Source organism: Hibiscus syriacus, unplaced genomic scaffold, assembly GCF_006381635.1.
Source record: "Hibiscus syriacus cultivar Baekdansim isolate YM2019G1 unplaced genomic scaffold, ASM638163v2 tig00014213_pilon, whole genome shotgun sequence".
In the NCBI taxonomy this organism is placed as follows: Eukaryota; Viridiplantae; Streptophyta; class Magnoliopsida; order Malvales; family Malvaceae; genus Hibiscus; species Hibiscus syriacus.
In genome coordinates this window covers 748,386-774,929 of record NW_024062320.1, presented here as the reverse complement: position 1 = coordinate 774,929, position 26,544 = coordinate 748,386, and the positions used below count along the sequence as shown (strand labels likewise).

Here is a 26,544-nt window from a genome sequence, read left to right as displayed (position 1 = left end):
AAGATGAAACAAATGGACCCATATAATCATTACCCCATACATCAAATATTTCACAAACATGTATTGGATTAAGGGGCATCTAATTACGATGACTTAAATTACATGCGGACTGACATTTTTCACAAGATTTACAATATAAATATGCGTCACGAAAAATATTAAGCTAGAAAAATCCTCTTTCAAGAATTGTGTGTGCAGTTCTTTTTAGTCCAAAGTGACATCCGTAAGAGTAAGAATGACAAAAATTAAAGACAAAATTTACCTAGCTTTCATCAACACAACATCAAATTACCTGATCCGAGCAATATTTCCAAAGATATGGATCGTCCTAAATATAGAATTGAGACTCGTTTGATATGACTTACCTCAGGTCATGATAAATCGGACGGAAGTATCCTAGTGGCTAAATAACTAACCATGCCGACATTCTATGGTATATTTGATTGCTCCAAGAATAGATGTTTTTAGGGAATTTTTCTCGAACCGGTGCGTTGAAGTGAGAGATAAGGAATTGACTTAGATGGTCGGCAATTAAATTTTTGCATAATTTCTTATCCTTAATTTGATGATTAAACCCTTGCAAGAGTAAAATCCATAGGATTAAGCACCGTTTTGCCTTCTTCTTGCTCAATAAATATTTAAGTGCTACATGATCAGAATAAACAACAATACTAGTACCGAGAATATAAGAACGAAATTTATCTAAGGCAAAAATAACTCAGCTTGATAAAGGATTCACAATCGGATTTTTCTTTAAATATCTCAATACTTTAAATTCAAAGATTGTACCTCAGCTTGAATGTTGTTTTGATATACCGTTGGAGAGAAGAATCAGCTTATAGCAAATTCAACTTCCTAAGAACAAACTTAGCGGCATTCCACTAAGGGAAATCAAGATCAGGTTCGACTCTTATTGAGACACCATAATATGAGCACGTGCTTTTCCAGAAGTTAAAGAAGCGTTCGTGTTAACATCAATAGTTGTTGTATTCCAAACAAGAATTAAATTCCAAGGATTGACTTTGGAAATTGGTTCACAAGAGAGAAGAGCAAGTTACGAGGGTTGGGTCTTGTAGACTGTAACTAGCAAAAATCTCAAAGTAAAATCTATTTCAGTGATCGAAACAAATTGAGGCGAAGCAAAGTTGGAGGCTATCTCTCATCATAATTATTTTCAATTATCTATTTATTTATTTATTTCAATTTATTAAATTTATTTTGCTAAACCCCTCTTTATTTTACTTGTGTAGTTTTCTTGGATCAAGATCAATTCAAATCGATACTGGAAATTTCTAAGTCCTGCAGATCGACCATTTCTTCTCTATATTACGTTATTAGCTTATTTATTTGAGAAAAAAGATTTATTTATTTGACAATTTCGACTCTTGTCAAATTGGTGCAGTTGCCAGGGACTTCGACAAATTACTGATATTGTTTTTTTTATTCATGACCAAGAAGAATCCGGGTGAGGTTGTTGACTTTAAATCTGAGATCGAAATAGTAGCTCGAAGACTACACGCACGCTTAGGGAAAGAAGACAACAACAACAACAATGAGACAACGAACCGATCCCTAATCTGACAATTAGTTATGGCACCTACTGAACAACAACCATTATGCATTGCATTCTGGAATAGACAAACACCATTTGAACTTGAACTCAAGATTTGCTTGATCCATCTTTTACCTACTTCCCATCGATTGCCGAGTGGAAATCCTCATAAACACCTTATTGAATTTCATATGGTTTGCTCTAGATGAAACCACAGGGAGCATCCGATGATCAGATTAAACTTCGTGCTTTTCATTTTTCCTTGGCCGATTTGGCTAAGGATTGGTTATTTTACTTATCGCCTAATTCTGTTACTACTTGGGCTGATATGACTCGCCTTTTTCTTGACAAGTTCTTCCCTGCTACAAAGGCGAGTTAATTAAAGCAAATCATCTTAGAAAACTGACAAAATGATGGAGAATCGTTATATGACTACTGGGAATGATTCCAAAAACTTTGTGCTAGATGTCCACAGCACGGGTTAACAGAACATCCTCTTCTCCAATATTTCTATAAAGGACTACTTCCTTTGGTGATGAAGATAATTGATCAGCTAGTGGAGGAGCACTTGTGATTATGACTCTGCACGCGGCCAAAAATAAAATTTCTACCATGGCCACTAACTTTCAACAGTTTGGCTCTTACAATGAACCTACTCGTGTGGTTCACAAGATAAGTACAAGTCCATTGGAAAATAAAATTATAAGTTGGTTGATATTGTTCAATCTCTTGTTGCAAGCAAAATAGTTTGATAGGTGGTTTATTTAGATACTATTTTGTCTTTAATTTGCTCCTTGATTGTTAGTTTTTGTGGTTGATTTGTTCATTTTTAATTCATTTTCTGTGCAGGGTATTAGATTTTGGAAATTGCACTAAAAGGACAGAATTTTACATTTTTTTCTATTTTGGAGTCAATGATGGAGTAGTGGGCATGACGCGTTTAACGTGGCATCTAGTCAAATTCAATTTTCTTACCTACGCGACAACTCTGGGAGATATTATAAAAAAATTATATCAAATCACTAAATAATATTACTAAACTATATTTTCTCTCCTATTTTACTCAATGTACTTTCAATTTTTTAATTTACTCACTGAACTTTCGAATTGCTCCAATTTTGATCACTCTGAATTATTTATTATTATTTTTATATGATGTAGCATTTTTTATTATTTAATTTAAAATAATTAAAAATATAAAACAAAAAATAGAAGGTGTCGGACGCCACAACCGACTGCCGTAGATGGTGGTCGTTCGATCTCAAATATTATGGGTCATGTTTGTCTCGACACCTTGATTCCGAATCCGCCCTCATTTTGTCGGGACTTGCTTTAGAGTCCACGGATTAGAGATCGAAAGTGAGGAAGCTAAAACGTTTCAGACGAGATTAATGAATTTTGGGATATTTTTCTGGTGAAACAACCACCAAATTTGAACTCAGGGGGTTGAAACGAACAAGATCCATGAAATTTGAGACCGAACGACCACCATCTATAGCTGTCGATGGTGGCGTACGACCACCTTCTATTTTTATTTTATATTTTCAATTATTTTAAATTAAATAATAATAAAAAATACCACATCATACAAAAATAATAATTTAATAATTCAGAGATATCAAAATAGGAGCAATTTGAAAGTTCAGTGAGTAAATTAGAGAAATTGAAAGTACGATAAGTAAAATAGGAGAGAGAGTATAGTTAGTGAGGAACAGTGTATTTTACCCATATTAAAAACGCGGTTAAAAGTTAAAATAAAATTGATAAACTACACATTTAATATTTAAATTATCAGTTTAAGTCTATTTTAGTACCTAAACTTCCAATTTTTTCAAAAATACCTAACACTTAGTTTTTGTTCTATTTTAGTACCCCCATTGTTAAAAACTTAACGGACTGGCTCGCCGATCATCGCGTCTGCAATTGGCGATCGTTGCATCTGTCGGTTAATAAAGCCCAAACTTTCTAGTCGGCACCTTTTCAACCCCTAAATATGATTTTGACCTCTGTTTCATCGAGAAATTCTCTCTTGGTCCATCGTTCAAATTGGTCGTCCGTCCACCGGAGTTATGCCACATTAGTCTATCCGTTAAGTTTTTAAAGGTTGGGGGTACTAAAATGAAACAAAAGCTAACGTTAGGTATGGTTTTAAAAAAATGAAAGTTTAGGTACTAAAACGACCAAAAACTAATAGTTTAGGTACTAAACTCATAGTTTATCCAAATGAAATTTATCCCTTATTATTATTACTCCATTTATAATTAAGGTAAACTACATCATTTCTCAATTAGCTTTACTCTCTCTCATATTTCAATCATTGTACTTTCAACTTTTAAAAATTTACTAAGTAAACTTTTGTATTACTCTTGTTTTGAATACCATCGACCACCGTTGGTCTACGAAATCGACAATCGTTTAATCTCAAATTGTACAGAGAAACTCGCTTTGGCATGTCGAGTCAAAATCTAATGATTGTTTCACTAGAAAATGTCTCAAAATCTATGAATCTCGACTGAAACATTTCAGTTTCTTCATTTTTGATCTCCTATTTGTGGAATTTGGAGCATGTTTCCGACAAAATGTAGGTTGGATTCGGACTCAAGGGTCAAGACAAAGCGACCCATGAAATTTAGGACCGAAAGACCACCATCTAAGGCAGTTGACGACAGTCAATGTTTTGATTTTCTTGCTTTTGATATTATTTGGAGCATGATCCAACAAAATGGAAGTCGGATTCGAACTTAGGGGGTTGAGATGAAGCGACCGATGAAATCTAGGATAGAATGGCCACCAACTACGACCGTTGACGGTGGCGACCAACGTCAACAAATAGTGGACATCTGTAATATGTTTTTATTTTATATTTTAAATTATTTTTATATTAAATAATAATAGAAAATGTCGCATCATATCAAAATAATAATAAATAATTTAAAGTGAGTAATTCAAAATTTTAGTAAATAAATTAGAAAAATTAAAAATATAATGAGTAAAATAGGAGAGAGTAAAGTTTAGTGTGGAGTATAATTTAACCTTATACTTAGAGTCATATAGTTAGTAGAGTTTACAGTCTTGAGGCATGATCAACACTAAACAAAGCAAAGCAAGCAAGCAGTTGTAGTCTCAGCTTCTTGGATTCTTAAGATCACATAAGGACCATATAAGGAAATATTAAAATCTAACTAAGAAAACTAGAACAAAGGTAGATACAAACATATCTGATCACGTTGCCAAACAAACCACAAAAAAGGATCAAACTACTGAAAGACTACAGACAGATCGCAAATCAGACTCTACTGACTTGAAAATTTATCCACGAACGCATAAAAAATATCCAAATCCAATCCGAGGATCCAAAGCAGGGAAGATCAATAATATAACAGATAAGTATCATATTCATCAGTCGTGGTGATTTCTAATCAACCCTTAAAAAAGATAAGTAAACATAACGGTCAAATGACCAAAAGACGTATTAAAAGGAAAAAGAAAATGTGTCATAAAGATAGATGAAAAAAAACAAAATAAATATGTAATATAAGAAAATAAAAAGATAATAAAGAATATCGATGACCGACAACCAACATTAAAGTTAGTATCGTCGCCAATCAATAAAGATAAAAAACAAAACGATAAACAATTTTAATGAGAGAAAATTAATAGATTTTTTTTTGGAGATGAACATTCTATTAATTCTAATATATTCATTTATTCATTTGTTTTATTTTTTTCACTATATTTATATTATACGTTAAATATTATTCTTATATATACTTAGTATTATTTAAGAGTTTGATTGCAGTTAGTGTTAATAGAATACGCTCAATCGAGAAAAATTATAAATCGATGTATTATTAGATAATTGTGATTATAAATTAAGTACATAAAAATGTGAAAAAATAAACAAATTGTTTAATTGAGTATCTTTGTAAAAATAAAACCGTTATAAAAGAAATGTCAATATTGAAAAAATAGATTAATTTATGTATTAATATGAAGATAGGTTAAAGTATTAATGTGTTAAAAAAAATTTGAATATCATAAAAAAATTTAAATATCATAAAATATTTTAAAATAATATTTATTCAAATTTTTTAATTATTGACAATAAATATATACGTTTTATATATGAAACTATTTAAATTTAGAATTTAGAAAAAATAATGTTTTTTTATCATTAGATTCAATTTCTTTTAAATATTAATGGAAAAATAAAAAAAATGGTGTAAAAGTTAAAAACAATTATATTTTAATTTATAATGTAGAGTCCACCATGTGGGCTTTACACTCGACTCGAGGCTAGTCAACAGTGAACATAAGAAAGCAAAGCAAGCAGTTGTAGTCTCAGCTTCTTGGATGCTTCTTGGATTCTTCCGGGGAAACAACTTCTTGGAAATTTGATCTCTTTTTTCTATTTATTGATGCTCATATATTTGGACTGTTACTAGTTTTTTCCTGGGTATCAAGCCATCTATATTTCTTTGATTTGAACATCAGATTGAGACACCCTTTTCTTCCTCCTATAATTCGTCATGTTGTCGTTGCCTTCATCTTCCTCGTCTATTTCCAGTCACAAATATGATGTTTTCTTGAGTTTTAGAGGTGAAGATACCCGCAGAAATTTTACAGATCATCTCTATGATGCTCTTCAACGCAGTGGAATCGTCACTTTCAGGGATGACCCGAAGCTGGAGGCCGGCGAAGAGATTGCCCCAGAACTCTTTAAAGCCATTCAACAATCATGGTGCTCGGTAATCGTTTTCTCCAAAACCTATGCCTTTTCAAGTTGGTGTTTGGAGGAGCTTGCTGAGATTGCTAAAAAAAAATTGGAAAAAGGTCATAAAATATTTCCAATATTCTATGATGTGGATCCGTCTGATTTAAGGAAACAAAAGGATAAAGTTGGAGAAGCATTTGCCAAACACGAAGAGACATACAAGGAAGATCAACACAAGATCCAAAGATGGCGAAATGCTTTGACTGAGGTTTCTAACATCAAGGGATGGCATTTGAATAACAAGTAATTCATTCTTTTCTCTCTTAGATAATTTATTTCATGGTCATATCTGTTCATTTCTCAAATGAATAAAAAAAACTAAATTTAATTTCTATTGTAGGCATGAATCTGAATTCATTGGAGATATTGTTAAAAAAGTCTCAGCAAAATTATGTCAAACGTATCCTGTTGTTCATGATAAGTTGGTCGGAATTAGTTCCCGTTTGGAGGAGTTGTATTCAAAAATCGATGTTGGAGAAGATGATGTCCGTATTATAGGAATATGTGGAATGGGTGGCATCGGTAAAACCACTCTTGCAAGAGTTGTTTACGACCAAATGTCATCTCATTTTGAAGGCAAAAGCTTTCTTGTTGATGTTCGAGAAGTTTCAAACAAATTGGGACTTGTTTCTTTACAGAAACAACTTCTTTCTCAAACCTTGTCTGAAGGAGGATTCAATATATTCGATGTTGATGAAGGAAATGCAATCATCAGTCATAGGTTATCTCACAAAAAGGTTCTTGTTGTTATCGATGATGTTGATAACAGAAAACACTTAGAACACTTGGTTGGAAGGCGTGATTGGTTCGGTTCAGGCAGTAGGATCATTGTAACAACAAGAGATGAACATCTGCTCCGATCTTATCGAGCCGACTATGTGTATAAGCCTACAACATTGAGTCCCAATGATGCACTTCGACTTTTTAATTTGAAAGCTTTCGATAGTGAGACAGCGTTGGAAGATGTTTTCATTGAGCTTTCTGAACATGTTATAAGTTACGCTGGTGGTCTTCCCTTAGCTCTTGAAGTTTTGGGTTCTTTTTTGTGTGGTAGAGATGCAACTCAATGGAGAAGTGCAATTGAAAGACTTAAACGAGACTCCAACAAAGAAATTCTTGATAGACTTCAAATCAGTTTTGATGGATTGGAAGAAAGGGAAAAGAATATATTTCTTGATATCGCATGCTTCTTCAATAGGGAGGAGAAAGATTTTGTAACCAAAGTGTTGGACGGTTGTGAGTTTTTCCCAGAGATTGGAATCGATGTTCTCGTTAAGAAATCCCTAGTGGCAGTTAACCGAGAGAACAGATTGTGGATGCATGACTTGCTACAAGAAATGGGAAGAAAAATTGTTTGGGAAAAATCTATTGATGAACCTGGAAAGCGTTGCAGATTGTGGGATGAAAGGGACATCCAACATGTTCTAACAAAAAAAACTGTAAGTCATTCAATAAAACTAAGTCTTCCTATGTACAAAAATATACATAATATTTTGAATATTCGATCGAGTAGGAGGAATATATTTATTCATTATATTGCAAAACTATGCCATTTAAAATATTTTTAGTTGATTATAAATGTTAATAAGGATTTGAAAAAGTATATAATTTCAGTAAATCACTCTCATTGAAAAATGTTATAATTTGTTTAAAGTGATTTATTTACTATATTCCGATCAAAATATTATCGTAATGTTAAACATAGGTGTAAATTGTCAAAAATTTTATCATGCAGTTTAAACCATTCATTCTGTCTTCTTATACTCTGTTCATGATTTCTTGTAGGCCACGGAAGTGATTGAAGCCATGATCATCGACAATCAAAGGAAGGAAAATATTTGTACGCGTTTATCAATGTATGTTTCAGTGTAGTGTATAACATATCGTCAAAAGCTTTTAAAAATAAATCCAACTGATTTGAGTTTTACTAATCTGTCATCATTTGGTCTAGTAACAATGTGTGTTAGGGCGCAAAATAGTTCCAGTTTGTTAGCTTAGGTAATTTGAACTCAGATTTAAGAGTTAGATATAGATATGTGGTTTACATGTGCATTGGTTTTAATGTTTTTCCATGGATTCGAAGAGTTCTTAAAATATCATATTACAATACTCTTATTCGAATATGCGTCAGATACAAGTATCAAACACGGATGATTGAAACACACAGTAATGGAGCAACATAGCTTTTAGGTATTGGATTTGTTTTTGCATAGTTTGAAGCTCATTTTTTGTTTTTCTCATGGTTATCAGGGAATCGAACAAGACACTCAATTTGAGTGTCGATGCATTCTCAAAGATGAAAAAATTGAGATTGCTCAAAGTTCTTTGCCCCTCAAATTGTGATGGTCTCAAATATCTTTCTAATGAGCTACGGCTTTTAGATTGGGAAGGATGTCCTTTAAGATCTCTGCCCTCAGGCTTTCAACCGGGCAACCTTGTTGCACTTCTGTTACAATACAATCACTTTAAACAACTATGGGAGGGAGCCAGAGTAAGAATTAATTCTATTTTTAAGATGAATGATTAAAATTTGATTATGATAGAGACAAAAATAACAAGAATGAGCTTTCTTATGTTTTCTCTTTTCTCTCTAATTTATTATTGTTTTCAACAGCCCTTGTACAAGCTGAAAGTGTTAAACCTCAGAGGGTCCCTGAACCTGATCAAGACTCCGGACTTTACAATGGCCCCAGCTCTTGAAGTTTTGATCCTGGAAGGTTGTAAAAAAATAGTTGATGTTCATCCATCCATAGCAGAGCTTAAGAGGCTTCAAAATTTGAATTTGAGAGGCTGCAAAAGTCTTAGGAATCTTCCAACCAAAATTGGAATGGAATCTCTTCAAACATTCGTTCTTTCGGGTTGTTCAAATCTTCTTTGGTTTCCAGAGATTGATTGTAAAATGGATTGTCTAAAAACTCTTGATCTTTCCGGATGTTATAGAGTTGGATTTTTGCCAGAGAGTTTGCAGCTAGCAGAGTTTTTGGAAGAGCTCGACTTGAGTGAAACGGCCATAACAAAACCACCGTCCTGCATTTTTCGACTTAAAAATCTTAAAGTTTTGTCTTTCAACGGCCGCAAGGGATCTTCATCTAAGTTTCAACAAAATTTGCCTTCTCTCTTCAAAAAATTCCAAAGAGGAAAGACAAATTCAATGGCTCTGATGTTGCCTTCGTTGTTGGGTTTGAGTTCATTGAAAGAGCTGAAACTAACTGGCTGCAATCTTTGTGAAGGAGATATTCCTACTGATATTTCTTGTCTATCCTCTTTGGTAGACCTCAATCTCAGCAGTAACAATTTCGTCAGCCTACCTGATTCTCTTACTCGACTTTCCAAGCTTGAAAGTCTTGAATTGATGAATTGTCGGCGGCTGAAATCATTGCCTGAGCTTCCAACAAGTACAGCAAATGTGAGCATAGATGATTGTGCTTCTCTGGAACTAATTGCTATTCCATCAAAATTATGCAATTCAAGTTATTTTTGGCAGATTATGGGTACCAACTGCCACAGATTGGCTGAGAACATCAATGCATTAACATTGCTGAAAAAACATCTCAAGGTTGTTCAATCTCTCTTTTTTGCTTAACAAAATCTCGTACTTGAGAATTTATGTTTTTAGTTACCAGCGAAAGGTGTATTATTTTGCAGGCATTTGCAAATTCAGGAAGAAGGTTAGATGTTATTATACCTGGAAGCGAAATCCCGGAATGGTTCAGCCATCAAAGAGTCGACACTTCAATCAAGATGCCACTGCCTCTCAGTATTCGGAATGATAGTCAATGGATGGGAGTTGCTTTCTGCTGCATTTTTGCCGGTGGTGATTCTTCGGGGGATGAGTTTATCAACTGTAAAGGTGTTATCCGTTGTGGAGAACCTCGAGGTCTTGATAGGTTTTACGTTCCTTTAGGGAAAAGATATAATCAGCCCATAAAAATGACCACCTTTTTTTGGTTATTTGCCGCGTGATGTGTTATATCCATATTACTTAGAGAATGAATGTGGTGAAAGTGAAACCGAGAATACATCAACACCGGATTGCTCAAATCAGGAATGCGATGAACTTGAATTGTCATTCGAATATGAAGCTCGTGGCAAAGGTGTTGGGGTGAAGAAATGTGGGGTTGGGATAGTGTATGAGAAAGATTTGGAAGATGTCCAACTTACAACAGAGCAACACATGAATCAAAGTAGGGAAAAAATTGAATGAAGACTCCACTGTTGATGGACACAGAGAGAGACATGTTGAGAACCATTAGGTACATGGGAAGAAACGTTTGTTGATTATGCTGACTTTCTAATCACCACTCTCGTATTACTAATTCTCTGCGTAAGTTGTCTATTTGGTACCTCATCTATTTTTCTATTTTTGTTTTGATCGTCCAACTACTGTATTTTGATATATATATATATTTTTATAAAAACTTGGCTGTTGACTAACTAAAAATAGTAATATGACATAATGTAATAACAATTTTAGTCTTTAACACTTACATATTCTATTAAACGAAACCTAATTTGGAATAAACATACTATTTAAATCATTATTCACCATATAAACATAATATGTCAATAAAGAAGAGGAAAAAGGAGAAGGAAAAAAAAAGCTTCTTTAGCCCATCATTTACCAAAGTTAGGTGTGTGATGTGGGTCATTCCGGATTAGTCAAGACGAAACCTTGAAATCGGGAGGATAACAAAAAATATTAGAGAATTTTAGAATACCAAAACTACTTTGGCAAATGTAATATTTAAAAAAAACAATTTCTAATTAGAGAGAAGGAGAAGAGAAATTATTGATAACTTAAATATTGACAGTAAATACCAATTGATAACTTTTAACCACTTTAGAAATTATTGACAGTAGTATAATAGATAATTATGGTTGAATATATATATATATATATATATATATATATATATATATATATTAAACAATACTAATATAGGATTTAAAATGAAATGAGTTTAAAATTTTATATTTTTTAAATATATTTATATTTTATATACTTATAATAATGGAAAATATTAGATTTAATTTAAAAATATAAAATACTAATTTTTTCTTTTAAACTTGTATAAACTTTATATAATAATTTTTTTCAATTCATCTTACCTACACGAAATTATCAAATCACTAAATAATATTACATGTATTTTGACTCTCTATTTTTTTTTTCTTCTAATACAATATACCTCTAATTTAACAAATAAACAGAATATATTTTAGATATTAATATAAAAAGGGTAAATTATACCATTCCATCACTTACTATACTTTCTCTCCTATTTTACTCAATGTACTTTCAATTTTTTAATTTACTCACTGAAACTTTCAAATTGCTCCAGTTTGATCACTTTGAATTATTTATTATTATTTCTATATGACATGGAATTTTTTATTATTATTTAATTTAAATAATTGAAATAAAAAATAAAAAATAGAAGGTGTTAGATGCCACCATCGACTGTTATAGATGGTGGTCGTTCGGTGTCATTTTTCATGAGTCTTGTTCGTCTTGACACCTTGATTCTGAATTCGCCCCCATTTGCCATAACATGCTCTAGAGTCCACGAATAGAGATCGAAAGTGAGGAGTCGAAACGTTTCAGTCGAGATTCATGAGTTTTTGGAAATTTTCTGGTGAAACAACTACCAAATTCAAACTCAGGGGGTTGAAACGAACAAGACCCATGAAATTTGAGACCGAGGACTACCATCTACAGCGGTCGACAGTGGCTGGCGGTGGTGTCTAGCCACCTTATGTTTTTCATTTTATATTTAAATTATTTTAAATTAAATAGTAATAAAAATGTCACATCATACAATAATAATAAAATAATTCAGAGCGATTAAAATAGGAGCATTTGAAAGTTTAATGAGTAAATTAGAGAAATTGAAAGTACGGTGAGTAAAATGGAGAGAGAATATAGTTAGTGAGGAACAATGTATTTTACCCATATTAAAACACGTTTAAGAGTTAAAATGAAATGGATAAACTTCGCATTTAGTACTTAAACTATTAGTTTTGGTCTGTTTTAGTATCTAAACTTTTAGTTTTTCAAAACATACCTAACGTTTAGTTTTTATTCTATTTTAGTATACGTTGTTAAAAACTTATCGGACTGGCTCACTGGCCGTTGCGTCTACAGTCGATCGTCGCATCTGTCGGCTATAAAGCCCAAACTTTCTAGCCCGCACCTTTTCGACCCCCTAATTGTGATTTTGACTTTTGATTAACCAGGAAATTCTCTCATGGTCCATCGTTCAGATTGGTCATCCGTCTACCGGAGTTCTGCCACGTCAGTCCATCGTTAATTTTTAACGGTTGGGGGTAATAAATGAAACAAAAACTAATGTTTTGTATGGTTTTGAAAAAAAAATGAAAGTTTAGGTACTAAAACGACCCAAAATTGATAGTTTAGGTACTAACGCATAGTTTATCCAAATGAAATTTCCCTTATTATTATTACTCCATTTATAATTAGGGTAAACTACATCATTCCTCAATTACCTTTACTCTCTCTCATATTTCACTCATTGTATTTTCAATTTCTAAAAATTACTAAGTAACTTTTGTATTACTCTCCTGTTTTGGTCACCATCAACCACCGTCAGTCTATGAAATCGGTAATCGTTCTAATCTCAAATTGTATAGAGAAACTCCCTTTGACATGTTGAGTCAGAATATAATGGTGTTTAACTAGAAAATGTCCCAAACCTGTGAATCTCGACTGAAGCATGTTCCGACATAATGTAGGTTGCATTCGAACTCAGGGGTCAAGGCAAAGCGACCCATGAAATTTGAGACCGAAAGACCACCATCTAAGGCGGTTGACGACGACCAACGTTTTGATTTTCTCACTTTTGATCATATTCGGAGCATGATCCGACAAAATGAAATTAGAATTCGGACTCAAGGGGGTTAAAATAAAGCAACTGATGAAATCTAGGATCGAATGGTCACCATCTACAACCGTCGACGGTGGCGTCCAACGTCAACGAATAGTGGACATCCATAATATGTTTTTTATTTTATATTTTAAATTATTTTTATATTAAATAATAATAAAAAAATGTCACATCATATCAAAATAATAATAAAATAATTTAGAGTGAGCAATTCAAAAATTTAATAAGTAAATTGAAAAAATTAAAAGTATAATGAGTGAAATAAAAAAGAGGGTAAAGTTCAGTGTGAAATGGTATAGTTTAACCTTATAATTAAATTAGAGTCATATAGTTAGTAGAGTTTACAGTCTCGAGGCATCAACACTAAACCAAGCAAAGTAAGTAGTTGAAGTCTCAACTTCTTGATTCTTCTGGGAAAACACCTTCATTTCCAATACCCAACTTCAGTGCCTTCTTCCAAAGGTATTAATAATTATACAGAGATTGCTTAGAAACCTTTGCTTTTGGAAATTTGATCTTTTTTTTTTCTATTTATTGATGCTCATATATTTGGATTGTTCCTAGTTTCTTCTTGGGTATCAAGCCATCTATATTTCTTTGATTTGAACCTCATATTGAGACACCCTTTTCTTCCTTACCATGACAAGCTTTACATTAAACTAATGTCATCTTCACTTCATTCAATGGTTAATGTTAATTAATTTAATTTATTCATGGTAATATCTTAAGATCACTACTTTGAAAAGATAAACATTGATTAATTAATTTATGACTATGAAATTATGGATCTATGATAACAGTCCTAACATGGGTTGTTTTTAAAAAACAATAATTTGTTGCAGCTGTCTTGTTCTTTAACGTGGGAAGATCTTGCAAATAGAGTCACCAAAGGGGGAAAATATTAAAAAATTTCTTTACTTTAATCCATTCATTTTTAATTCTGAAATCATATGGATACAGATTAGACTTTTATTATTATAAATCATTTATGAATTTAACCTACTGCAAATGATTGGACTTCGTCTATTTTCTGTGTGCCATCGATTTCTAGTGGAAATGGGCGGAGGTAGCTGTGACTTAGTGCTTGAGAGGTTGATTGAATTTCTCGAAGAAGAGGCCCAGCTGCTGAGAGAATTTCATACGGAAGTTGCAGACATAAAGCTTGAGCTAGAGTTCATCGCCTCTTTCCTAAGAGATGCAGATGCTAGGGCTGCCACAGAAGAAAGCAATGAAGGTGTAAAGACATGGGTGAAGCATGTAAGGGAAGCAGCTTATGGCATAGAGGATGTCATCGATGAATACATGCTCTGTGCCGCAAAACACAACGATCAACACGGTTTCAAGTCTTTTCTGAAAAAGATAGCTGGCCGCATCAGGAGTTTGAAGAAAGAGCGTGAGATGATGTCAAAGATTCAAGACCTCAAACGATCAATTCATGAAATTGGAGAAAAGAGAAGAAGGCTCGACATCCATGTCAGTGACCACGGGGGATCAAGCAGAGGACATGTCGACCCTCGAGCTGGCCTCCATTTTGTCGATAATGACGCGCTTGTCGGAATTGAAGCTTCTAGAGACGAGCTGGTCGGAAGATTGAATGAGGGGGATCCATGCGCACAGTGATTTCACTTGTGGGTATGGGAGGTCTCGGAAAGACTACTCTTGCTAAGAAGATTTATGATGACGTTAAAGAACGTTTTGATTGTCATGCTTGGATCACAGTGTCACAATCAAACATCATGGCGGAGCTGCCTCGGACGATGATCAGACAATTCCATGAAGCAAAGAATGATCTCCCTCCCATTGGAATTAACTATGTAACAGACGTCGAGGAACTGATCAGCAAATCCAGAGAATATTTGCAATACAAGAGGTATGTCATAGTATTTTGATGACGTCTGGGATGATGACTTTTGGCATGTTATTCAATCTGCTTTGCCAGAAAATAACAATGGCAGTAGAATTATAATCACCACAAGAAGCCTCAGTGTTGCTGAATTTTGCAAGCAATCTTGCCTTGTTCATGTTCATAATTTGCAACGTTTATCTCTAGAAATGGGCTAAGAGTTTCTATGCAGAAAAGCCTTCAGGTTCGATCAACAGAAGGAATGTCCCAATAATTTAAGACTTTATCTTTCGACATTGCTAGAAAGTGTGATGGATTGCCGCTCGCAGTCGTCTCCATAGGAGGGCTTCTTTCAACCAAGGGCAAGGATGTCTTTGAGTGGACAAGGTTGCGCGATGACCTCAGTAAACAACTGAAGAGCAATCCACATCATGCACATGTCAAAACAATACTATCCATCAGCTATCATGATTTGCCTCATTACCTGAAATCTTGTTTTTTTATGGGGTGTGTTCCCGCATAGTCATCACATTTAGTCAATAAACTGATTCGATTGTGGATTGCAGAGGGTCTTGTAAAGGAGAATCAAGAAATGACATTGGAAGAAACTGCGAACGCATACTTAACTAGGCTAATAACAGAAGCCTATTTCAAGTTGAATGGAGCGACTCCACTGGAAAAGCTAAATCATGTCGAGCCAATGATTTGATCCACGAAGTTCTTCTCTCCAAATTAGAAGAACTAAACTTGATTCAATCCTCACAACCAAGTTCCAACGCTGCTGCTCGACTTCTCTGGATCGACAGTAACTGAGCATGTGATTTGTCAAGGAGAAATGGTGACTTTCAAACTCATTCTATTATTTTTCAAGTTACAAGAGTTGCATGATCTTCTGTTTGAGAGACTGTCCTTAAACTTCAAACTTTTGAGAGAAATAGATTTTGAAAACACCCCAATCGAGTACCTCCCCGAGGAGATAGGGAATTTGTGGCATTTGAGATATCTAAGCTTAAGATATCAAAAATAAAGCTGCTTCCCAAGTCCATAGGAAAATGCATAACCTGTTGACTTTGGATTTGAAAGGTTCTTTCGTGGTTGAGATCCCAGATGAGATGTAAATTGCAATATTTTGGAGCTTGCTCAGTTGATCATGATAGTCATTACAATATCAACACCGACCAAGTCGTAATGATCAATGGAAGAGTTATTGGGAGCTTAGAGTCATTAGAAAAGCTTTGTTATGTGGACTTCCCATCGCAAAATGGTGAATATTTTGGTACAGAATTGAGAAGGTTACAGCGGCTGAGGAAATTGGAAATCACTAAACTAAAATCAGATTGCGGGGAAGCTTCGTGTTGTGCTATAAAGCAGATGCACCATCTGTATGCATTGCGTATTTCGGCAGAGAAAGAAAACGAAGTTTTTGAACTGGAATAAAGGTCTCCTCTGTTGGGAAATAAACGAGTAAACAAGTAATTTCCCTATAACCAGATTAGTGAGAATACTAAATAAAAGCGGAAAAATAATACCCGAAAAATTGATAACGGAGTTCAACCAATTGTGCTTACGTCTCCGGACTGCTGCAGATCTTTTACTAAAGAGAAAAATTTACAGGTGTTTACAGAACACACTTTAGAGAGAACTGGAAGATTTTGGGATGATTTTGAAGCTAAATGAGCTAGGGTATTTATAGTTAAAACTTAGGGACTAATCTTTGTAAATACCCTAAAGTTCAATGACTCAATTTTGTAATTATTCCTATTACAAAATAATAAAAAATTCAGCCCCCTATTATTTTTTTCAAGCAGCCGCCGGCTGCTACTAATTTTGCAGCCCATGTGCTGCTTTGAATTTTTTTCAACAATCTCCCACTTGAAGACTGATTTTAATCTGTCTTCACACCTTGATCAATGCAGCAACATTTCTGGTCTTTTATTCTATCATACCAACTGAAGCTGAACACAACTTCAGTTTATCAGTAGTCACCGTCTTTGTCAACATGTCTGCCAGATTTTGAGCTCCACTAATCTTTTCAAGTTTCAAAATCCCATCTTCCAGAAGAGACCGGATAAAATGATATCGCAACTGTATGTGCTTCGTCCTGGAATGAAAAGACGGATTCTTTGCTAGATGGATAGCACTTTGACTGTCGCAATACAAGACATTGTTTTCTTGTTTCTTGCCTAACTCTTCCAAGAAACTTTGGAGCCAAACCATCTTCTTGTTGGCTTCCGTAACAGCGACATATTCTCTGCTTCAGTTGTGGAGAGAGCAACTATCTTCTGTAGTTGAGAAACCCAACTCACTGCAGTACCTCCTAGAGTATAGACATACCCTGTAGTGCTCATTCTTATGTCGACATTTCCGGCTAAGTCAGCATCTACATAGCCTGTCAGTATTGTATCTCCACCTTTGAAACAAAATGCTTTGTTTGTGGTACCCCGCAGATATCTGAGGATCCATTTGACTGCTTCCCAATGTACCTTGCCCGGATTATTCATGTACCTGCTAACAGCTCCCACTGCTTGAGCAATATCTGGAGAATACTTTGTTGATGCACTCAGCCTGTAATAACATCAAAGTCCCCAACTTTGTGTCTCTCTTGATCCTCATCCCAAGAATCTGCTTTGTAGCACCCAGATCCTTCATAGAAAACTGCTTCGACAATTTTTGCTTCAAGTGTATAATCTCTTGCATGTCTGAGCCTGCAACGAGCATGTCATCAACGTACAACAATAAAATAATGAAGCTATTATCGAACCTCTTGATGTAGCAACAATGATCTACTTGGCATATGGTAAAACCACTGCTACACATTAAACTATCGAACTTTTTGTACCACTGTCTAGGAGCTTGTTTTAGACCATACAAGCTCTTCTTCAACCTGCATACGAGGTTTTTCTTGCCTGCCTCTATGAAGCCTTCTGGTTGCCTCATATAGATTTCTTCCTCCAATTCACCATGAAGGAAAGCTGTCTTTACATCTAACTGCTCAAGATGTAAATTCTCTGCAGCTATAATTTTCAACACCAGTCTGATTGTAGACAGTTTTACGACTGGAGAGAAAATTTCATGTAGTTAATACTTCTTTGCTGAAAACCTTTGACTACCATCTTGCTTTGTAGCGTTTGCTCCATCGTGCTCTTCTTGATCCTGTAAATCCACTTGTTGTGGAGCGCTTTCTTGCCTGGTGGTAATTCAGCTAATTCCCATGTCTGATTTGACATAAGCGAGTCCATCTCATCTTTCATGGAAGATCCACTTGACTGAATCCCCTGCATTGCTTCATCATAGCACTCTGGTTCACCATTGTCAGTCAGCACAAGTAGTGCAAAGAAGGCGAATGACGTTGGGTTGGTTTAGGAATTCTGGAGGAGCGTCTCAGTTCTGGTGTGCCTGGTTCTTCTTGAACTGCTTCTGGACTGATCTGAACATCATTTCCAGAAATCTCCTCGAACTCAGCAAATTCCTTTGTTTCAGCCTCGGTATTACTTGATTCTGCGGTTGACTTGTCTTTGTACATCACATTTTCATTGAAAATGACGTCTCTGCTTCTGAGATCTTCCGATTTTCGTAGTCTCAAAACCGGTAACCGAACTCATCACCACCGTAACCAACAAAGACACATTTGTTGACTTGGCATCAAGTTATTCTTTCAACAGAGTTTATGTGTACATAAGAAATACAACCAAACACTCTTAAGTGTGAAAGGTTTATTTCTTTCTTGCTCCAAGCTTCCTCTGGTATTCTGCCATCCAAAGGAACTGAGGGCCCACGGTTGATCAGGTAAGTTGCAGTATTGATAGCTTCAGCCCATAGAAATTTGGGCAATCCGACATGTATCCTCATGCTTCTGGCACGTTCATTCAGAGTTCTGTTCATGTGCTCTGCTACGCCATTCTACTACGGTGTTATGGGAACTGTTGTCTCCATCTTGATCCCATTGTTTGCAAAGAAATCTCTGAATCTACTGTCTCTGTACTCTCCTCCATTGTCAGACCTCAATCGCTTGACTTTCAAACCAGTCTCATTTTCCACCATGGCCTTCCATTTTCTGAAGGTATCGAAGACTTCTTATTTCTTCTTCAGAAAATAAACCCATACCTTCCTTGTTGAATCATCAATGAATGTGACATAATATAGTGAGCCTGCAAGAGATGAAACTGGGGATGGTCCCATACATCAGTATGAACCAATTCTAACCTTTCTGCCTTGGGAGTCTTGCCAATCTTTGTAAAACTGACTTTCTTTTGTTTGCCAAAGATGCAATCCTCGCATAGTCCGACATCTACATTTTTTACATCCGGTAGCTTCCCTTTTGACAGAAGTATCTTCATTCCTTTCTCGCTCATATGGCCAAGCCTTTGGTGCCATAGGTTTGATTTTCCATCAGCATCTGCTACTGCAATGATATTCTCTAAGTTTGAGGTTACATAGAGAGTACCAGTCTTCTTACCACGAGCAATGACGAGTTCTCCTTTGGTAATCTTCCATTCACAGCCTGAAAAGGTTGTACTATATCCTTCTCCATCAAGCTGTCCAACAGAAATCAGATTTCTTTTGAGGCCAGGAATATGTCTCACTCCTGTCAGCTTCCAGGTGGTCTGATTTGGTAGCTTTAGTCGAATGTCTCCTTTTCCGACGATCTTCAAGGTTTCATCATCAGCTAGATGAACCTTCCCAAAATCACCACTGACATAGTTCTCCATGATTTCTCGGCATAGGGTGGAGTGGAAAGATGCCCCTGAATCCAAGATCCATGATTCAATCGGATTATTGATGCTTAGAATCATGGCATCACCTGTCTCCTCTATCACGTTTGCAGATTCCTGTGCACCGGTATCTTTCTTCAATGCTCAGCAATCTCTTTTAAAGTGACCTTTCTTGCCATAATTATAACAAGTAAAATATTTCTTTCTCGTTCTTGATTTTCCCGTTCTGGATTTCGATCTGCCTCGGTTTGAATTTCTTTCTGAAGTTCTCCCTCTAGACTCCATGTGCAAGGCTGAGGAGGTTGATGCTTCACCCGATTCTCTTCGTCGAATTTTAATTTATTGTTTCCCGACGAGCTGCTGACTGCTATAACAGTAGCATTCCAACTGTCTGGTAGAGATGATAAGAGATTTAAAGCTCGAACTTCATCATCGAATTCAATTTCCACGTAACTCAACTGGGTTGTGATTGTGTTGAGTTCATTCAGGTGTTGAGCCACTGATTCCCCTTCCGTCATCCGCAAATTGAATAATCGCCTCATCAAGTGAACTTTGTTTGAGGCCGATGGCTTCTCATACATACTGGAGAGAGCCACCATAAAACCCGCCGTGGTCTTTTCCTTTGCTATGTTGAAAGCAACATTGCGGGATAACGTCAGTCGGATAACTCCGAGGGCTTGTCTGTCGAGAAGAGCCCAGTCTTCATTCTTCATGCCCTCTGGTTGTTTTCCTGAGAGGGGTTGATATAGATTTTTCTGGTACAAAAAATCTTCAATCTGCATCTTCCAATAGCCAAAGTCCGCACCATCGAACTTTTCAATTTTCACCTTCCCTTCGTTTGCAGCCATCGCTCCCACTCGAATCTGGCTTCTTTGGATCATTTCTGACAATTCTTGCGAACCACCGTGTATTAGAACACCTCCGTCGACAAATTCGTATCGCCGACAAAATTTTACTATTCACGAAATTTACTATTCACGTGAATAGTAACATCGCAAAAATTGACAAAATTCACAACCAAAAACTCTGATTACCAGTTGTTGGGAAATAAACGAGTAAATAAGTAATTTCCCTATAACCAGATTAGTGAGAATACGAAATAAAAGCAGAAAAATAATACCCGAAAAATTGATAACGGAGTTCAGCCAATTGTGCTTACGTCTCCGGACTGCTGCAGATCTTTTACTAAAGAGAAAATTTACAAGTGTTTACAGAACACACTTTAGAGAGAACTGAAAGATTTTGGGATGATTTTGAAGATAAATGAGCTAGGGTATTTATAGTTAAAACTTAAGGACTAATCTTTGTAAATACCCTAAAGTTCAATGACTCAATTTTGTAATTATTCCTATTACAAAATAATAAAAAATTCAGCCCCTATTATTATTTTTTTCAAGCAGCCGTCGGCTGCTACTAATTTTGCAGCCCATGTGCTGCTTTGAATTTTTGTCAACATCCTCCTCCATCCCTTCAAAGTCTTCGCCTGCACGGATGACTAATGACGCTGCCTGGTTGGATTTCTGAACTGGAGAACCTTGTCAAAATTAGTTTACACTGGTCTAGAATATCAAATGATTCGCTTAAAATCCTTGGAGATTTGCCAAAGCTATTAGAGTTCTGGCTTTTTGAAGGTTATAATGGAGTTGAATTGCACTTTGAACAAGGAAAGTTCCTAAAACTGAAACGCCTTGGACTTTAATGTTTGTACAAATTGGAGACAGTGGTAATGGATGGAGGATCTTTACCTTGCTTGGAGACACTTGGAATAGGGCCTAGTCCACTGTTGGAGGAGGTTCTCACAAACATTGGCAATTTGAAATGCCTTAGAAATATAGAGTTTCAAGATATGCCAAAGGAATTTGCCAAAAAGATTCTGCTAAGTGAAGGCCCAGATTCCTGGAAAGTGGAGAAAATTCCAAATGATTGTTTCCATTATACAAGCCGAGGATTGTATGGTCAAAATTATAAGCTGGGTGATTTTAGCTTGCGTCAATATTTGTATCAAACTACATCTTCAGTCTCCTAAAGAGCTCTGTTATTCTTACTCTTTTATGATCATTTTTTTAATTGACACTTGAGTGCATATAATATTTGAAATTGATGTCAAATATTTCCATATACGGTCCCAAATTTCATGGGTTGTTTGCCTCGACATCTAAGTCTGAATCTAATAGTTGTTTCACCTAAAAAATGTCTCAAAACCTGTGTATATTGATTGAATAATTTTGGTTTCCTCACTTTTGATTTCTTATTCGTGGACTTTGGAGCATGTTCCGACAAAATGAAGGTCGGATTCAGACTCAAAGGATCAAGACAAAGCGACCCATGAAATATGGGATCAAACAACCACCATCTACAGCGGTCGACGATTTTTCTCATCTTTGATCGGATTCGGAGCATGTTATGATGAAATGGAGGTCAAATTTAGACTTAGGAGTCAAGAAGAAGCGACATATGAAATCTAAGACAGAATGGCCACCATCTACGACCATCGACTGTGGCATCCAACACTGACAAACAATGGACGACCGCCTTCTGTTTTTATTTTTTATTTTAAATTATTTTTATATTAAATAATATAAAAAATTCACGTCATATCAAAATAATAATAAAATAATTCATATTGGCCAAAACAAGAGTAATTCAAAAGTTTAGTGAGTAAATTAGAAAAATTAAAAGTATAATGAGTGAAGTGTGAGAGAGTAATTTTTTAGTGAGGAATGGTGTATTTTACCCAAAGTTTAATGAGAACCAAGTTTAATTTCTCTAGATGGAAGAATTACACTTTTAGTTCTTTTAATATCATCTTAAGATCAAAGGTCCCTTTCTTATGGACAATCAAGCCTAATCTTTACTCGATGAAGCCTAATCTTTGTCTGACGAGTCCAATAAAACTTACAAATTGATCCATTTATGGTTCGAATCAACGTTCGAATGTTGACTTAAAAATTTGGATTGTTACATACTATCATACTCGGACACATTTACTTTAACACTTACGTAACCAGAACATATACATACATTTTCCATGTACAGAATATACAAATTTAACCCATACATGTACAGCGACTAAATTATTTTCTACAACTACTATTAATCGATGAACATGAAAAATATTCTTTCAATCCTCGCAAAATAATTCACTTCCTTTGTACAACCTATTCTTGAAAATACACTTCCTTTATAGTTAGGAGACTTTTTCATGGATTTTCCTCACAAAATAATGCTTCTTTAACTTTATAGTTTTTAAAACATATTATATTAAATTATAGAAATACTCAGATAAAGAATGTCTTTTTTTGTACGAACAATCATTAGGAATGCACTTCCTTTGTAGTTAGGAAAATTTCTCATAGATTCCACTCACAAAAAGATATCATTTCACATTTTTCACAAAATAAAATAAACTAAACTAAAACAAAATGAAAAGAAAAATGAAAAGAAAATAGATGAAAAATAATAAAAAATAAATAAAAATAAAGAAAAGAAAACTATTTAACATACAAAAACATTTGTCCGAAAAATCCTTGAAAAGATATATTCCCTTTAGTTGGGAGATGTCTTCGTAGATTTTCCTCACAATGAAATTTTCTCATTTTTGTATATAAAAAACATTGATAATTTACATAAAAATAAGGTTAAAATATTCACATAAATAAAGGACTAACATACAAGTTTTCTAAATCAACCACCAAGATTATAAATACTATACAAATAAGAGGGTAAATAAATAAGACCGAAACATAAATATAAATATACCACAAGCAAGATCAGTGACTAAAATAAAATGAAATAAAAGATCACTAGCTAAATCAAAAATAAACATTGACTAAAATGCATAAAATAAGAGAACAATATATAATCAGAAATATCAGAAATAACTGGTGACTAAAATACATCAATTGAAAGTATAGCACCAAATTCATGAATAATTAGGGATGACAAAACTAATTGGTGACTAAAATAAAATGATAAAATATAAGTGACAAATTTCAAAGAAATATATACCAAACAGGTGACTAAATTGAAATAATATAAACATGGGAATTAAATTCGTCCTAAAATAAACACATAAATGACCAAAATTAAATGAAAGACAAGATAAAGAGCCAAAATTGAAATAAAAAATGTAATGGTGTCTAATTTGTAAAGAGGAGCCTAAGTGACTTAAGAGGGGTTTTACCATAAAATTAGTGACTAAAATGGAAACACTCGGCCAAGTTAAGAGGACCTACATGGTGATTTCACCCTAAAACCGGTGACTAAAATAGAAATATTCTGCTAAACTAGAGGGGCTTATTAAGTAATTAACCCTAAATCTAATATATAACCTAAAACTTAAACTAATCCCCTCTGATCTCTTTATCACTTTTCTCCCTTTCCTTCTCATGCGGCTGCCAAAATGGCTAAAACCCAAGGCCCCCCGCCTAACAACGCCGGCCAGTGGCCACTATGACTCTAACAGACCCCAAACACGATCGAAGAAGACAACTCGACTCCGGTGAGGCTCTAACCGAGCCCCCAAAGCGCCTAAAAAATGAACCCTGACCCCTGGGTTCCTGACTCCGATAACGAACTAAGGTAATTCAGTCGAAACTCTTCTCTTTCTACCTTGTTTTGGTTTTGAAAATTGCAAATGAAGATATATTTTGGATGCTGAAAAATGAAAGATGAAGATTGAAATACCTTTGAAACGTTTTCTGTTTTTTATTTTTTGTTTTGATTGCTGAAAAATCTCGTTCTTTACATTGTGTTTTTCGGTTGGGTTTATACCTTACAAAATTATCAATCAAAAATTAGCTTCCTGACGTGTTTGGTGGCAGGGTAAGCTCGAGGTATGGGTCTGCTCGGTTAGTGGCAGGGTAAGCCCGGGATGGGCCTGTTGGCAGCAGTTGATGTGGAGGCATGGCTGTTGCAGCAGGTATGGCTGTGATGATTTTAGGACAAAAAATGGTGATTACACAAGGCTCAAACAACAGTTGAAAGAGGAGTGAGTGACACGTGAGAAAACTGAAATATTGCTTTTTCATCCCACTGTCAATCATAAAAAAGAGATGATTCATCACCTACCAATTAACATTTGCATAGGTTTCATTTAAATTAGAATGAGTGAAATCCCTTGAGTTGTGAAAGTGATTCCACCATGCCAACATTCTTCTTGCCATGCCATTGAATTGCAATGTTTTCAAACCACAATATCAATTAGGGCGGTAAAAAGTTGATCCCACCTATAAAACTGATTGAAACCAACTCGAGTCAAAACTGTTTTTGATCTGCACTGTGGTGATCCGAAACCGACTCTGGTTAGAACTGGTGTTGACCTAAACCCGATTTGGACCCGGAAATTGTGGATCCGAACCCGACTTGAGAACGACCTGAACCCGAATTGAACCGAAAATATGATATCCGAACCCGAATTGCATCCGACTGATATGAACCCGAACCCGAGATTGACTTGGTAAATAACTGGTATTACCCGACCTGTTTTCAACCTGACCTGTTTTTAACCTGACATGTTTTTAACCTGACTTGTTTTTAACCTGACCTGTAAATGACCCGACTTGTTAATGACATGATCTGATATTTATCTGACTTATATATTACCATTGAATTCTTATAAATTATCAGTTTTTTAACTTATGATGTAATTAAAATATTAATATGATTACTTTTTAAATGTTATAATAAAATATTATTATGATAATTATATAATAAACATATTATAAAATTATTTAATAAATTAATAAAATTATTTAAATGTAAATTAGTAAAACATTATTAATAATGCAAGGAAATTAATATAGTTTAATTTATATAAATTATATAGTTTAATTCATATAAAGAAAAAATAATATTAATAATAAAAGCATTTATTATGTAATATATATTAATGGTTTATATTAATAATATAAATAATTTTGGAAATAAAATAATAATTAATTTGATAAATGAATATTAGTATTAAATGTGATTAATTCTCTAAAATATAAATATAAACTATACCGTTAATTTTTGTAAAAAAATTTATCTTATAACATAAATGAAAAATAATATAAATATAAACTATACCGTTTATATAAACTATATACTTTATTACTTTATATAGTTTATGCATAGTGTTTCTATAAATTACATCGAATTGAAAATTTAAGAAGATATTTACAATTAAACCATGACTAAAATGAAAGAAATTAAAAATCAAATATAAGTGAAAAAAATGATGATTGTTGGAGGAGCATAAGCCTAATTAACCCAAAATATCTTGTTGGACACTATATTTGACGCCAACTTCCCAAATTTTTCTATTCCCTCTAAATTTCCTAATTTCCCTCTAAATTCCCAAATAAAATCAAAATTTTTCACAAAAAAATTCTTTTAAAAAGTTTCTCCCACCACTCACTTTGAATATATATATATATATATATATAATTAAACATAAGTGATTAAAATAAAAGATTCTAAAATTAACATTAACATTAATAATTAGCCTATATGTATTACAAATATATGCATTTAATAATAATAAAAAAACCCTAAACTACTCCTAACCGCCGATTTTGTGGTGTAGGAGGGAAAAATGTTGATTTGGTTTTTGAAATGAGACAAAGCACTAAATGTTGGCCTAACTTTTTAGGTGGTGTGATGTCACAGATTTATGGCTAAAGGTACAAACAAATTCCAACCCTTGGATCAAAAGTAGATCCAGTGGCCAAGATATTGTCTTCTCCAAGAAGACTCCAAGCTTCATTAACGTCATA

The 26,544-nt window shown here is 34.4% G+C and overlaps 1 protein-coding gene and 1 pseudogene across 1 annotated transcript; both read left to right on the top strand.

Moving 5' to 3' along the window:
- The first annotated feature begins 6,007 nt into the window (after window positions 1–6,007).
- On the top strand, window positions 6,008–10,615 carry LOC120206958 (TMV resistance protein N-like). Its single transcript, XM_039206507.1, has 6 exons — window positions 6,008–6,569; window positions 6,667–7,765; window positions 8,112–8,194; window positions 8,547–8,817; window positions 8,941–9,882; window positions 9,972–10,615. The coding sequence occupies exons 1-6, from the start codon at window positions 6,082–6,084 to the stop codon at window positions 10,287–10,289; spliced, it is 3,201 nt and encodes a 1,066-aa protein (XP_039062438.1). The 5' UTR covers window positions 6,008–6,081; the 3' UTR covers window positions 10,290–10,615.
- A 3,672-nt stretch (window positions 10,616–14,287) lies between these two features.
- On the top strand, window positions 14,288–16,101 carry LOC120206957 (annotated as a pseudogene).
- The last annotated feature ends 10,443 nt before the right edge of the window (window positions 16,102–26,544 follow it).